The sequence below is a fragment of the Neohortaea acidophila genome (genome assembly GCF_010093505.1).
Source record: "Neohortaea acidophila strain CBS 113389 unplaced genomic scaffold BDY17scaffold_9, whole genome shotgun sequence".
In the NCBI taxonomy this organism is placed as follows: domain Eukaryota; kingdom Fungi; phylum Ascomycota; class Dothideomycetes; order Mycosphaerellales; family Teratosphaeriaceae; genus Neohortaea; species Neohortaea acidophila.
Window position 1 is genome coordinate 372,838 of NW_022985518.1, and position 14,190 is coordinate 387,027.

The window sequence follows — 14,190 nt, forward strand, 5'->3', positions numbered from 1 at the left end:
CTTCCAGCTCTCGACTTCACGACACGCGCGCGCCGTCTGCTTCCCACGCGACTCGCTATTGTATCTTCACTTCTTGTACAATGATGTAGTCCGACTCCTCCTTTCTGTTCTCCTTCTTCCCCCCCACCACTTCATTCACCAAAATGACGACCCCACGCAAAACCTCCTCCGCCCAAGTCGAGCTCGTCCTCCTCCCCTCCCTCCGCAACTGCCTCGTCAACCTGCCCTCTTCGCTCGTCACCGTCCTCGTAAACTCCAACACCCTCGCCCAGAATGTCGTCGTGGAACTCAGCTACCGCGTCGCCGCCCCACCAGCCTCCACCCCGCAAGACCCCAAGAACAAATCGGCCACATCGAGTATACCGAAATCTGTCTTTCTGGGCTGGACGGGACTGCAGTCGCAGACGAAGATGGCGACTATTCTTGGGAGGGATGGAGGCGGGGGACTTGCTGCTGCGAGGGCGGGGGGCAGACAGGAGGCGGAGGTGCCGACTGTGGAGATGGATGCTGCTTTTGCTGCACTGGTGGGGTTGAGTGAGGGGATGAAGGTGCGTTTCTTGTTGCTGAAGATTGGGTATGGGTGGATGGATAATGGCTGATTCGTGTGATCTGGTGGCAACAGGTTAGCGTTGCGTTGCATTTGGATCCTGTGCAGGCGCATACGGTCAATATCGAGCCTGTCACGGCGACGGATTGGGAGAGTATGTTGGATCGGGGATGAGACGAGGATTGAGATTGTCGTGCTGATGCTTTGGACTAGTCATTGAATTACACGCCCGATTCCTGGAGACGAATTTCCTTTCGAGAGTCAGGGCTCTGCCTAACCCGGCCGCCGGCAATCCGCACCCACTCACTTTGCATTTGACGCCGACGGTTACGGCTAATATCATTGTCACATCATTGACTCCGGCTCCGGCGAGTACGCAGGCTTTCGTCAAGATTGCGCCGGACGCAGAAGTCATCGTTGCGCCAAAGACAAGATCATCGTCCTCTCGCCCGTCGAGCGCAAAGGAAAATCGGAGCATCAACAGCACGAGCCGGAGGAGTGTAGTAAGTGGCGGCAAGAGTGCGACAGGCACCAGCAGAGCGAAAAGCGGGCACGAGGATGACCGTTCTCGGCCGCCGCTGTTTTTGAGAGGTGTTACCAGGGCATTAAAGAACGAATGGTTCGAAGACGAAGGGGAAGAGATGAAGGATGAAGGTCTCAAGGTCTGGCTGGACCGGGATCACCTGCATTCCAAGACTCTGCGGGGCGTGACGTGGGTGTCGGCCACCGTGATCAAGCCAGCGGGCCTGCAAGAACCCCCGGATCCTCAAAGCCAGCAAACACCAGAGCATCTACCTGCTGGCCGCGTGGCCGCTCGACTCTGCGTCTGGGATGATGCGCCTGATTCTCGCCATGTCGCGCTGTCGACCCTGCTTTGCGCCGTTCTTGGCTGCGAGGGCCTCGTGGGAGGCATCGTTCGTATCGAGCCCGCGCCAACTCGACTTCCGAAAGTGGCATCGGCCATGAAGGAGCCATCGCAGCAGGGCAGCAGTAAAGACACCATTGTCAAGCGTCTCAAAATCACTCCCTTTGCCGGAGCCGTGGCAACAAAGCACGGGGGATTCGCATTCGGAGGGACCTCCAAAGCTGAAAAGGAAGAATCGACCGCCAATCTACGCACACTTTTCGGAAAAACGTTGTTTGAAGGTCCGTTGACGGACGGCATGATGCTCCCGAAACGAGACAGTTGGCCTGGCGGGATACTCGACTTTGATCCCACACCTGCAGGTGATCCATCCAAAGCCCGCACAAACTGGTTGCTCGGCACAGACCGCAAGCTCGACATGGTAATGCAGGCAGAGACGCCGCCGCCGAAGCTGCCGCAGCCGCCGGGCGAGCCTTTGTCCGCGTCAGCGCCGCGTATGGTGGGCGTTGACTCGCTCACTTCGCAAGTGCGCTCCAGCCTGCTACATGGCTCCTCGGTACTCCTAACCGGCGGCTTGGGAGCGGGCAAGTCGAGTCTGTCTCAGGTGCTGGCGCACCAGCTCCGGGACGAATACTTGTTCAACGTCATATCCTTTCCCTGCAGGAAACTCGTGTCGGATGAGATGCGGGTGAAGACGATCAAAGACACGCTTCGCCGAGTCTTTGCCACTGCAGCTTGGAATGCTCGCCTCGGTGGGCATGCGCTGGTCGTATTGGACGATCTGGACAAGTTGTGTCCCGTGGAGACGGAGCTGCAGGTGGACTCTAACGGGCGGAGCCGGCAGGTCAGTGAGCTGCTCTGTGGCATCATTCGCGAGTTCTGTCGGAGAGGATCAGGCGTTGTCCTGCTTGCTACGGCGCAGGGTAAGGACGCGGTGCACAACATCATCATTGGCGGGCACGTTGTGATGGATATTCTGGCGCTGAAGGCACCAGACAAAGATGGAAGGCGCAAGGTCCTCGAAATGCTCATCCGTGAGGCGGGGGAGGCGGTTGACGACCATGACGAGCCGGCCACTGTGGACGTGAATGGGAGTGCAGCCAGTGAGTGGATGGAAGGCTCGGATGATGGAATAGCCAACGATCGCCAACACTCGAAAGGAGATCCTCATATTGGTCCCGATCTTGATCTGCTGGACGTTGCTGGACGGACGGACGGCTACATGCCCGGCGATCTTGCATTACTCGTCTCCAGAGCGAGGAGCGAAGCACTCATCCGCGCCGTGTCCGACCGATCGCTATCAGACGATATTGTGCTGAGTGAAGAAGACTTCACCGCGGCCTTCAAAGGCTTCACGCCGGCTTCCTTGCGAGGCGTCACCCTCCATTCCTCCACCACGACCTTTGCCGCGATTGGAGGGCTGAAGCAAACGCGCCAGATCTTGCTGGAGACTCTGCAGTACCCTACCACCTACGCGCCACTTTTCGCCAGGTGTCCGCTACGCTTACGATCAGGGCTACTACTCTACGGCTACCCAGGCTGCGGCAAGACCCTCCTCGCGTCAGCGGTAGCAGGCGAATGCGGCCTCAACTTCATCTCCGTCAAAGGCCCCGAGATCCTGAACAAATACATCGGAGCTTCGGAAAAGAGCGTGCGCGATCTCTTCGAGCGAGCCGAAGCCGCGAAGCCATGCGTGCTCTTCTTCGACGAGTTCGACGCCATTGCTCCCAAGCGCGGCCACGATTCCACTGGCGTGACGGATCGCGTGGTCAACATGCTGCTCACGATGATGGATGGCGCCGAGGGGTTGAGCGGAGTGTATGTGCTGGCTGCCACGTCTCGGCCGGATCTGATTGATCCTGCGCTACTACGCCCTGGCAGATTGGACAAGAGTTTATTGTGCGATATGCCAAATGAGGAAGACCGGCACGAGATCTTGCAGGCCATTAGCGAGAGTCTGCACGTTGATGCGAGCGTGTTGCAGGATGGCGAGCGCGGGTTGGCTGAAGTTGCGAGGCGCACGGAAGGCTACTCGGGCGCGGATTTGCAGGCTGTGATTTACAATGCGCATTTGGAGGCCATTCATGACGTCCTCGGTCCTGGCCATGACTTTGAGAAGCGGAAAGGAGGCAGCGGCAGCGGTGCTAGTCGAGGCGGTGGCCTCCGACATCAAGACTTTACCTACTTCCGCTTCGGCGGCGACGACACGAGCCCGACGAGCGCGGAAGAAACGCAATCACCCGCCACCGTCGCTGCCGAGCGAGCGCAAATCGCAGCAAAGCTAGCCGCCATGCAACTCGCGAAACGCAAAGCGAAGGCCGAACGGCATGCTCAGCAGCAGCAGCAACGCCCGAATTCCGCCGGCGGTGCACCAAACGGCACTGCACCTAACCAAGGACCGAAACACCCTGAGCCCGTCATTTCGTGGAAGCACTTGTTGAAGAGTCTGGACACTGGGCGCGCTTCGATCAGTGCGCAGGAGCGCAGACGGCTGGGGCGTATCTATGGGGAGTTTGTCACGGGGAGGAATGGGGAGATGTCGGATGGGCAGGGGAGTAGTGAGGTGGGAGGGAGGACGAGTCTGATGTAGATTGCATTTAGACGGACGTGTTGGCGGCGTCTTCAGCCAACTTGTGTGTCTCGAACAACACTACATTCCTCGCGTTAAATTGGCGAACGACATTACATTCCTCCCTCGCTTACCCTCAGATTGACTCTTTGTGCCATGATAGATGAAGCGACAAGTAATTGAAGGTATGCCATTCCCTCGTGTTGTATTCAGCTATTGTGGTTCCAGAGCTGCCTATTATTCAGCTCTTGATCATCCGCAACGGCAGATGCTTGTTTGCAAGCTCAAAGTATGCTAGTGCGCTCCGATGCTCGTGCGTTGACGGCGAATAGCCAGGCGTGTCTACTCAGTCTCTCCTGTTGTCGAAAGTTGGCTTCAATACCACTTCAACAAGGCCATTAAACGCAACACCCCGTCCGCCGCGTTACGACGAATTGCAGCACTCCCTTTCCCCTCCTTCTCCGTCAAGTTCCGGACGCGATGGCCTGGTTGCCGCCTTCGTTTCCCTCGACATCTCCTTCCTTCGTGAGCATTGCGAAACGCGACTTGATCTCGGCCACCTTGATGAAGAGGTCGGGGCGAGCGAGCGCGTTGTGGTGCTTGGTCAGGAGAGGGTTGTGCTCGGTGCCCTTGTTCTGATTAGCGAGAGCGATCTCGCGGCAATCTGCTTGGAACTTACGTTCGTCAGTTTGTCAGCGTACGAAGCCATAGCAGCCTCATCGCGCAACAGGCTCAGCTCCCCCATGACCAGCTCCTTCGGCTCGCGCATCGCCTCGGCCAGTTTCGTCTCCAGCTTGCCCATTCTCGCGACAAGCCAGAACGCAGACTCGCGGAGGATGACACGTCCTTCGGCGCGGGCGGCTTGAATTTCCTTTTGCACTGCGGCCTCCAGCAGCTCCTGCTCGGGAACGGTGTGGAGCTCTCCGAGGACGTACTTGAAGATCAGTCGGTTGATGGCGACTTCGTGAGTGACCTCTGCTTCGCGGCTTCTGGTGGTTGCGGGCATATTGGCGATTGACTTGGGTATACTAGCGAGGACAACGTCAGCTCGCTCAGCATCGGCGACAAGGCTGCTTTGAAGGGCACAACTCACCGTGGGGTGTGTAGGGTTGTAGGTTATAACGTTGCCAGATGCGATCGATGGATGTCGTGATGAGAAGATGTGAGGTTGCGAAGAAGTGGGTGTTTTGGGGGATGAAGATAGTAAGGAAGAGGAAGAGGTTGCGGGTATAGGAAGAAGGTGTTGCCTAGAAACGTGCCTCAAGCATCGTGAAGCAGGAGGGTGAATGACGGAGGGCGAGAGACAACGCGGGCGTGAAGGCTGCCCCACAATTCACATGACTGACACGTCTCCGACCATCAGTCACATCGAGAATGTGAATCTCTCTCCTGAGATCCACGATTCCATTCCATCGTGAGTCCAACGCCGTGGGCAAATCGGACACCCATTCTGCCGTACTTCGACTTCGCCAAGTAACCCAGCTGGCCGGGAGACAAAGACGTCGAGTATGAGGCAGTTGTAGATATAGTGCTTGCCAAGTAATGTATATATGATGAGACTGAGGCGGCTGAGTTCGACGAAAGGCATATGTGGTCAGGTAGGAACAGGGAGACTTTGCATTGGTCTCAAGATGTGAGTATGAGGCCAGTTTATGCTTCATCGTTGTGGCGTATACGCGGAAGCTGACTAGATGCTCAGCCAAGCTTGGCTATGGGTTGTTCGGCGCAGGCCGTCTTCCGTCGAGGTCGACATGGCCGACTCTCCGTTCCCTTTCGATGGAAGACAGGGCTCGTGAAGATCTTGGTGAGTATTTAGGTTCATTAGACTTGATGAGAGAGAGCCGATAAGCAACGAATCGAGCTCTCATCGTGCTCGACATTCCTTTGTCTTTTGAAGGAGATCGACATCCTCAAAGGCTGGCATTTGTTCTTGTGTGTGTGCATGACGGAAGAGATGTCGTCGAGGCAGCCTGATCGACACGCTGCGCCACACACGGACGCCTGAAGCTTAACAGAGCTTAGCCAAGCTTGGCCATGGCGTGTTGGTGTGGCGGTGCGTGCAGGGATCGATCTGCATCATCATCATCAGCTGAGCGCGCGACGCTCGTAAAATTGCGTGACATACGCGGCGTCTCTCTGCACCGTAAGATTGATCGCCCCGAAAACCGGTTTATCCTCTGTTGCTGTGGCGCATTGACGTACTGGGTGCTCCGGTTTTTATTTCCTTGCTTTCCCGCCGATTGAAGAGAGCTCTCCCAGATCTGTTGCCTGAAGATAAGATCTTGCCAAGGTGTTGGAAGTTATTTCGTGTTACCCCTCCTCCACCCACCGGCCTCGGACGGAGTTGACGATACTCAACATGGCGGACGCGGCGCGAGATCAAGGTGATGTCGCGCAGACGGAGGGAGCGACGCAGCCTCAGGAGCTGAGTGAGAAGCCGCAACAAGATGCTCCTGAGCAAGTGAATGGCACTGCGCCGGCAGATAAGGAAGAACAGCAGCAGCAGCAATCACAGCAGCAATCACAACAATCACAGCAACAACAGTCGTCGCAAACCAGCTCCGACAACAAGGACAACGAGAAGAAGGACGACAAGAAGGATGGCAAAAAGGACGACAAAGACAAAGACAAACAACCCGAAGGCGGGTACGACAGCACGCCCATCCCCAAACCCCCCGCGGGCACCATCGGCTACACCGTCAAGTTCACCTTCCACTCCGCCTCCGCCCTCACCATCGGTGACCTGGGCGTCATGTCTTCCGACCCCTACATCTTCGCCCAGCTCAACACCGACCTCGAGCCACGGCACAAGGAAGACCCGCGCCTGCGCTTCCGCTCGCCCACAGTCCACAAAAACCTCAATCCCACGTGGAACGAGGAGTGGATCGTGGCCAATGTGCCCTCGTCGGGCTTCCGGCTGAAGGTGCGCGTGTACGACGAGGATCCCGCGGATCACGACGACATGCTGGGCAAAGCGCATATTACCGTGCCCTCGCTGGACGATAACTGGGCTGGGTTCATGAAGGAGTCATATAAATTGACGCTGCGCGATAGCAGCAAGCGCGCGCTCTTCATCCGAGCCGTAGCCAGGTGCTTCGGGGTGGTGAAGAAGTTCCAGGGCGAGGTGACGGTGTCCGCGGAACTGCTCGGCCGCACCGAAAACAAGAACGACGGGCAGAACGGCAAGGCCTACACCCTAGGCCCAGTGCGCTGGTGCCGGCACTACAGCCCCATCCTCGGGCGCCTGGCGAACATCAAAGAACCCTCCGAGGGCGACACGCGCTCTCCCTCGGCCGACAAGAAGCACCAGCAAGAAGTGCAAAAGTACAACTTCCAAGCCAACGAGTTCCAGCTGCCCGGCCCCGTGCCCGCCGAGCTCTACCACCGCTTCGTCGAGTTCCGCCCGTGGGTCAAGCGCATGTTCACCACCACCGGCTTCCAGGGCGTGCTGCTCGGCAAAGCCCTGCATCACCAGCACAACCGCGTGTACAACTTCTCCCGCGACACCGTGTGGGGCCACTTCCCGCAAGGCCCGAGCGAAGAGATGACGAAGAAATTCCTCGAGCTCGCGCACTACGCCCAAGGCGGCCGCATCTTCACCTACATCATCACCCTCGACGCGCTCTGGCGCTTTACCGAAACCGGCCCGCAAATCAGCATCGACATGCTGAGCAAGCACACCATGCACAGCGACGTGAGCATCTACATCGCCTTCTCCGGCGAATTCTTCCTCCGCCGCCTGAAACATCCCCGCCGGCCCCCGCCCCCGGACCCCGTAGACGAAACCTCCCAACGCCATCCCCCATCCCACCAGGCCAACGAAATCGAAGCCGAGGCGGAAGACGAACCGCCCACCGACCCCGCGCACTACGAACTCGTCATCGACAACGACTCCGGCACCTACCGCCCCAACGCGCAGAAATTGCCGCTCCTCGCCGACTTCCTCGCGCACTGCTTGCCAGGCCTGCACATCCAGACGCTCGACTGCCAAGCCGACGCGGACAAGATGGCGAAGATGAAGGCCGCGCAGCGCGACCGGAAGAAGAAGACCGGCGATCACGTCGTGTATGCACAGGGCGACGATTCATCCTCCATCTCGTCCGAAGAGCACGAGGCCCTCGATGCCGCGGAGCAAGGCGGTGCTGGTGCTGGCGGTGTGGGTAGCAAGAACATATTCGGCCACGAGCGTCGGCACGGCGACTTTGCCACTGGTGATGGCGGGGCGAGGGAGCACGGGGCGTTCGTGCAGCTGACCAAGGACGCCAAGTTGGTGGGCCAGGCGAAGCTGAACAAGGTGTTCTAGGGCGTGTAGCGTGAATCGTGGGACTGGGGAGGAGCCTGCTGCGGCGTTGCGGGATCTTTGATCTTCTCCTTTGTTGGGATACCCTTGTGTTTTACCTTGTCGCTTTGATCGTGAGCTTGGGTTGGAGATATGTACGGCGGCTCGGATCTAATGAGTTTGGCGGGGCGTTGGCCACGTCTTCGAAGCGCGAACGAGTTTGACGAATATCACTTATGCACCGGTCAAATCCGCCGCTCAAGAAACGCTTTGCATATAACCATGTCGAATTCATTATGCTATCATGATGCGAAAAGGCCTCGTCTCGGTCGTCATAGAAATGTCCATCCATCCCGGTGCTCGCGAAAACTCCAATGCAATGCAGCCCTACGAGCCATGCGAGATACTTCGCTTGAATGCAACCCGCCGCGGCGTGGAGGTGGGCACATCCCCGTCGTCTCGCGACGCCCTCGGACTCGGGCTCAACTGGTAATCCGGTCCGCGGAAGACATACAGGCCCACGTCCGTCGCGCCATCTGCGTATCCCGTCCCCGGGATGCCGGGAAGCGGGACACGTGCTCGATCGTGCTCGATGAAATTCGCCTTCTTCATCATGTCGAAGAAGATGGCTTCGCTAGCGTGGCGTGTCTTGGTCGAGACGATGATGATGGCTTTCGGGGAGCGCATTATAAGGGACACAAGAGTGGACACGAGCGGCTGCAGCGTGTCGGTGTTGTAAGTGCACTCACTAACGACGATGAGGTCGTTGGCGCGCGTCTGCAGCTTCTCCGGCAACTCTTGCGTCCAGTCGAGGGGGAAGAAGGCGACTTTGGAGGCGATGGCGGCGTTCATGCGCTCGATGTTCGCTTCCGTTAGGTCGCGCACTTCGTGCAGGTCCGTGAGCAGGACGTCGCAGTCTGGCACCGCTTGCGCGAGACTGATGCCTACGGTTCCACAGCCGCAGCCGAGCTCGAGGACGGCGAGTTTGCGGTAGGTGGCGGAGGCGAGCACGTACTCTAGTAGGGGCAGGGGAGAAGAGGCCGTGTCGAGGGAGATGGTGTGGTCGATGTGTTGCGCCAGCGCCTGGCTCCCATCCCACAGATGCCGCGCAATACTATCGCCCGTCTCCTCGAGGAGAGAAAGCGTGCGCTGCGCAGCGGAGACAAACCGTCTCTCCACCAGAATCCCGCTCTCCATTCGACCCTTAGTGGGATTCAGCGGTCCACTCCAAACATCGAGCACAGGCGCAAGGAAAGGGAACGTCGCAGCCAGCCGACTCGCATTCCGCACTTCGACGTGCACGCACGCCGGCCACTCGACATCCTGATTAGAGAGGTTGAAGGTAACGGGCACGGCGAGCGTCGCGCCTTCCCAGCGCACTTTGCGGCGCAGGAAGATCTCCCCTTCGGGCGCTAGGCTGCGCACCGTGGCGACGAGGTCCAGGTCGTGGGGGTAGAAGGTCTCGCCTAGGTCGGTAGTGACGGTCAGGACGGCTTTGAGGAGGAGAGAGCCGTGGTTGAGTTGGATGCGCGGGGTTTTGAGGAAACGAACTGGATGGCGCGCGGGTCAGCGGATGCGTTGGGGGGAGACAGAGGTGGCATGAGTAGGAGGACGCACTGTAATGCATAGCCTTGGCAGCTGTTCAGCCAGCCGCGATATGGTAAGGCTCCGCCTGCTGGCAAGATTGCAAGCCGGGAGCAGACAAGTGGGTGTTGATACGAAGTAGATTCCTGGCAGTCGTGTCCAATGCGCCCGCAGGCGAGAGGATGGAGAAGGGGCAAGGGCAAAGGTCAGAGGCGAGCATGGGGAGCAGTCAGACGAAGGGAATGCTGGTAGGACAGTTTAGGCGGCCAGAGGCATTAGCGGGCAGGAAATGTAGTGCGTGGACGGATGAAGTGATATCAATGGCAGATGGTGGCGTTGAAGTTTCGTGAGTGCAGGACTCGACGGCGACGGAAGGGCAATCAAGCTTTCTCCTCCATCGCGCTTGGCGTCATGCCCGCGTTTGTGACCATGACCACGAGGCGTCAAAGGCTTACGCCGCTTTTAGTCAGGCGCCGGGAAATTGATGAGATCAATCAGTCAAAAATGAATTATCTTCAATTGGTCTACTAAGTCCTGCCCACGGCAAAATACCCCTTGAACCGATCGTTTCCCTGCAAGCCCGCTTCATGCACCACCTCATAACATGCCATCAACAAGCGCGGGAACCGATTACACCAGAAAGCCAGATAGCCCCCGGCCAACGGTCCGACACGTCGCTTCACGTCCTCCGGCATATCCTCATAATGGTGCTTCTTGTTGCGCAGCGCCCGCAAGAGATCCAGCAGCCGGCCGCCGCTGTACTTCCGCTGCTTGCCCAGCGTGTCGACAAAGTGGCGATCGAGTTTGGCCAAAAAGTCCGCGCCGGGGCCGATGACTTCCGCCGCGCGGCACTCGAGGGCATGCAGGTCCCATGAGTCGCCGGCGTAGCCGTCGTCGGGTATGCCGCGCTCTTCCCGCTCAAAGTGGTCGCTCATGTCGCACAGGAAGAGCAGGCGCTTCTCCGCAGGCCAGAAGAAGGGGTGGTTGAGGACTTGCAGCGCCGTGGGGCGGTGTTCGGGCTGGTGCTCCAGCATGGACGTGATGAGTTGCATGGGCTCGTACGCGTCCGACCAACGCTCCAACACGTCCATCTTTTTGTTGTCGCGCTTGATGTTGAGCTCGCGGAGCTGCTGCCACCCGTTCTCATCCTCGTACGGGTGGATGCCGTCCGTCAAGACCCAGAAGAAGAGGCAGCCGAGGGAGAAGATGTCGGCGGCTCGCTTGACGCCGCTCATGACTCCATTGGGTCCCTCGCTGCCACCGGTGTGCGAATTGTTCTGGCTGTGCCTGCTCTCGGTGTCTCTTGGCTGTGAGATGAGCTCGGGGGCTTTCCACCCCGATGTTCCCGCATTGCCAGTAGGATCGATGAGAGTGCTCACATTCTCCGGCAGGTTCTTACCCAGCCCAAAGTCTGAGATGACCAGTCGCGGTCCTTGGTTCTGGTTGCGCTTCGGGAAAGCCACGAGGATGTTTTGCGGTTTGATGTCTCGGTGAATGATGCGGAGGTTGTGGAGGTGGTAGAGACCAGCGGCGAGCTGCTGCAAGACACGTGGAATGTCCTGCTGGATTGCATGCTTGAGCGTGCGCAGTTGGGTTTGGCGCGCCTCCGTCCTCGCCTTCTCGCCCTCCCAAACCTCAAACAAGCTGGCCTGGCACAACTCGACGGCGATATACAGAAAGTGGTCGTCTTTTTGCTGGCAGAAATAGCGGATGACGTTGGGATGGTCGTCGCTTTGTTGCAGGAAGGAGACTTCCTGTGATGCCAGCTCGTAGTATTGTGACAACATGCGCTTCACAGCGACATCCCGACCCTCGAACGCCCCTTCAAACACTGATGTCCCACAGCTTCCTTGCCCAATGACTTTGTCAGTGTGGATGAGGAGGCTGTTGATCTGCAGCGGGCCAGACACCTGCGGGCTCTCTGAAGCGGCGACGCTGATGATCTCTGTTGCCGGGGGAGGTGGAGGTAGAGCAGCTGGAGGAGTAGGAGGTTGTGAGTCGGATCGCTTGGCTCGTGCTTCTGCTTGAACCTGATCCTTTTCCCTTTGCTTCTTGCCGCCCCTCTTTCCTCTTCTGGCTTTCTTCTCTGGCTTCGGCTCAGGCTCCTCTGCATTCTTGGGTTGCTCAGCCTCCGGAGCCTCTTCAGCCTCTTGCGCTTCAATCTTCTCGAAATCCTCGTCTCCCAGTCCGGGCTCCACCGACTCCTCCGCACCACCATCTGCTTGACTGCCGCGATCCGCTTGATGGGGAAAGATGGTTTCCGTGGCCGGCTCCAGTTCTCGCACCATCGGCACGGATTCCTCCTTTGGTTGTTCCTGAGCAGGAACAATCTCCTTCGCTTCAATGAGCTCTGCAGCCACCGCGATCGGAATCTTCTTTTCCCGCGCCAGAGACTGTTGCCGGTACAGCACTCCGCAAGCCACGAGGCCGAGGATGACGAGGAGCAGAATGTTCCGCAGCGACGGCAATCGATCCCAGACCGAGGGGGGAGCGCCTATGAGATGTTTGCCAGGGTCCATGGGTGGGGGATCCAGACTAGGGTGGTTCGGAGGATCGATCAGATGGCCACCGGGTGACGCGTGATATTGCTGCAACAAGTAATGAACACCCGCGAATTGCTGGCGTTGTATGTTCGACAGATGTGGCCATGTCTCCGGCACAGTGCCGAAGGGATAATCAGAAGACCACACTGCTTGGTCGACGCCTGATGTAACGGTAGGATAGTTGCTCTCGGACAGAGCATACCAGCTTCCATCATCAATATAGTCGACGAAGATGAGGTCTTGTGACTCGTCGAGCGAGTCTTGACTCCACTGCGGCGGACGCAGAATTGGCTGTGGTAGGATGACGAGCGACGCATCGTTTGACCAGTCATCGTGGCGGCGCACAATGTCAAAGACTCTGGCCACTGGCGAAGTGAGTTTCTGACGGTATCGCGCTCCCTCCGGGGAAGGCAGCCGTTTGCCGTCATATGACGCCAATTGCCGTCCCCAGACAGTGCCATCATGACCAGTGTATACGTATTTTTCGTCCATAGCCGTGTTGTACTGATTTCGTAAGTCTTCATCATTATTGTTGGGGACCCATTCGGAATACGTAATGGTGCTGATCTGTTCCCCGGTATTGCGATCCTGCACCCTGACCGTGTAGACAGTCCTGCCAAGGGTCAGGGTACCAATGGACTCGCACTCTTCTTCCTCTAGCGATGCCAGGGGATTCACTTTTCTACATCTCTGGTCATCACTGACGGTGGAGCCCGTGGAGGTGAAGATTTTGAGAATGTCGCCAGTTGCAGCATCGACGGTGTAGAGGTCGCTTCGCTTCGCGGCGGTGTAGACCACAGCGGGATGACCCTCGCTCGCCAGCGGGGATCGATCGACGAGCTGGCGGACGGTGAAGCCGAGTTTCTGGATGCCAAAGCCGGAAGTGGGAGCAAACAAATAAATGCTCCCGTCCTGGCTGGGCTCGACGATCCACAGGGGATCTTCCAGCTCGACGCCGCTCTCGTCGACGCTCTTATTGTGAGGATGGTAGATGGTCTCGACCATGGGGGTGGTGGCCAGCTGCCACATCTCGGCGCCGCTGTCACGGGAGCGGGCGGAGATTCTGCCATCAACAGTCGCCAGGAGGATGATGTCCTCGACTCGCCAATCCTGCAGGGACCGCGCCGGAGGTCGCGAAGAGAGGCCAGCTGTGGTGCTTGACCTGGAGGGTGCAGGAGGTGCTCGGACGGCCGGATTGCTCTCGGCCGGAGACAAAGTCGCAAGGGCGCGCTCGTTGGTGTGGGATCGAATGCGGCGGGGATGGGGAGGGGATTGCGGGGTGTGTTCGGGGTGGGTGTTGCGAAAGGCGCGGTCGGCGCTCATGCCGTCGGCGTTGAGGGAGTCCCCGGCGGGATGGGCCCAGCCGTGGGTAGCAGCGGCGGCGGCGGCGGCATGCTCGGAGAGGTCGTCCGACGGGACTCGAGGGCGGAGGGCATGGTGATCGTGTGGCTGCTGCTGCAGAGCACCCACGGCGATTGGGACAAGCAAGCTACACAGGAGGAAGAGGTTTTTGATGCCCACAGCGGAGTGACTGGGCGGCATCTCGCCCTGAACTGCCCATCAGGAATGAGCGTGTGAGGGAGTGAGGGTGCAGCAGGAGGGAATAGTGATGGTGGTGGAGGTGGTGGTGTAAAAAATGAGGAGGAACATGGGAATGATGCCAGATGCTCCCCTTGCCGTTTGAAGCTGACGCACCCAGTCGGTTGGGCTTGGCAACCGTCGTTTCGATTCACGAGGGGGGGAAGGCGCGGGCCGGAGGGGGAAGGGGAAAAAGGGTCCGTCCGGCCCAGAAGTCGACGCGAG

The 14,190-nt window shown here is 58.6% G+C and overlaps 6 protein-coding genes across 6 annotated transcripts; 3 read left to right on the plus strand and 3 right to left on the minus strand.

Annotated features, from left to right (window-relative positions):
• The first annotated feature begins 1 nt into the window (after position 1).
• Positions 2-4,182, plus strand: BDY17DRAFT_301950 (P-loop containing nucleoside triphosphate hydrolase protein). The gene is made up of 3 exons (XM_033734332.1): positions 2-548; positions 623-701; positions 761-4,182. Exons 1-3 carry the CDS (start codon positions 144-146, stop codon positions 4,000-4,002), a joined length of 3,726 nt encoding a protein of 1,241 aa, XP_033587101.1. The 5' UTR covers positions 2-143; the 3' UTR covers positions 4,003-4,182.
• A 296-nt stretch (positions 4,183-4,478) lies between these two features.
• BDY17DRAFT_301952 (uncharacterized protein) lies at positions 4,479-5,225 on the plus strand. The gene is made up of 2 exons (XM_033734333.1): positions 4,479-4,610; positions 4,661-5,225. The coding sequence occupies exons 1-2, from the start codon at positions 4,546-4,548 to the stop codon at positions 4,845-4,847; spliced, it is 252 nt and encodes an 83-aa protein (XP_033587102.1). The 5' UTR covers positions 4,479-4,545; the 3' UTR covers positions 4,848-5,225.
• Positions 5,226-5,515: 290 nt separating this feature from the next.
• Positions 5,516-6,160, minus strand: BDY17DRAFT_301955 (uncharacterized protein). Its single transcript, XM_033734334.1, has 2 exons — positions 6,107-6,160; positions 5,516-6,052 (listed from the first exon to the last, which is right to left on the minus strand). Exon 2 carries the CDS (start codon positions 5,859-5,861, stop codon positions 5,691-5,693), a length of 171 nt encoding a protein of 56 aa, XP_033587103.1. The 5' UTR covers positions 5,862-6,052; positions 6,107-6,160; the 3' UTR covers positions 5,516-5,690.
• Positions 6,161-6,604: 444 nt separating this feature from the next.
• Positions 6,605-8,122, plus strand: BDY17DRAFT_234201 (uncharacterized protein; the record flags this gene model as incomplete). The annotated part of the gene is made up of 1 exon (XM_033730264.1): positions 6,605-8,122. A coding segment is annotated over one exon (1,518 nt), but the record flags the coding sequence as incomplete, so codon positions are not given.
• A 343-nt stretch (positions 8,123-8,465) lies between these two features.
• BDY17DRAFT_194619 (putative methyltransferase-domain-containing protein) lies at positions 8,466-9,994 on the minus strand. Its single transcript, XM_033730037.1, has 2 exons — positions 9,878-9,994; positions 8,466-9,810 (listed from the first exon to the last, which is right to left on the minus strand). Exons 1-2 carry the CDS (start codon positions 9,885-9,887, stop codon positions 8,648-8,650), a joined length of 1,173 nt encoding a protein of 390 aa, XP_033587105.1. The 5' UTR covers positions 9,888-9,994; the 3' UTR covers positions 8,466-8,647.
• A 344-nt stretch (positions 9,995-10,338) lies between these two features.
• On the minus strand, positions 10,339-14,190 carry BDY17DRAFT_301957 (uncharacterized protein). Its single transcript, XM_033734335.1, has one exon. The coding sequence runs from the start codon at positions 13,927-13,929 to the stop codon at positions 10,372-10,374; it is 3,558 nt and encodes a 1,185-aa protein (XP_033587106.1). The 5' UTR covers positions 13,930-14,190; the 3' UTR covers positions 10,339-10,371.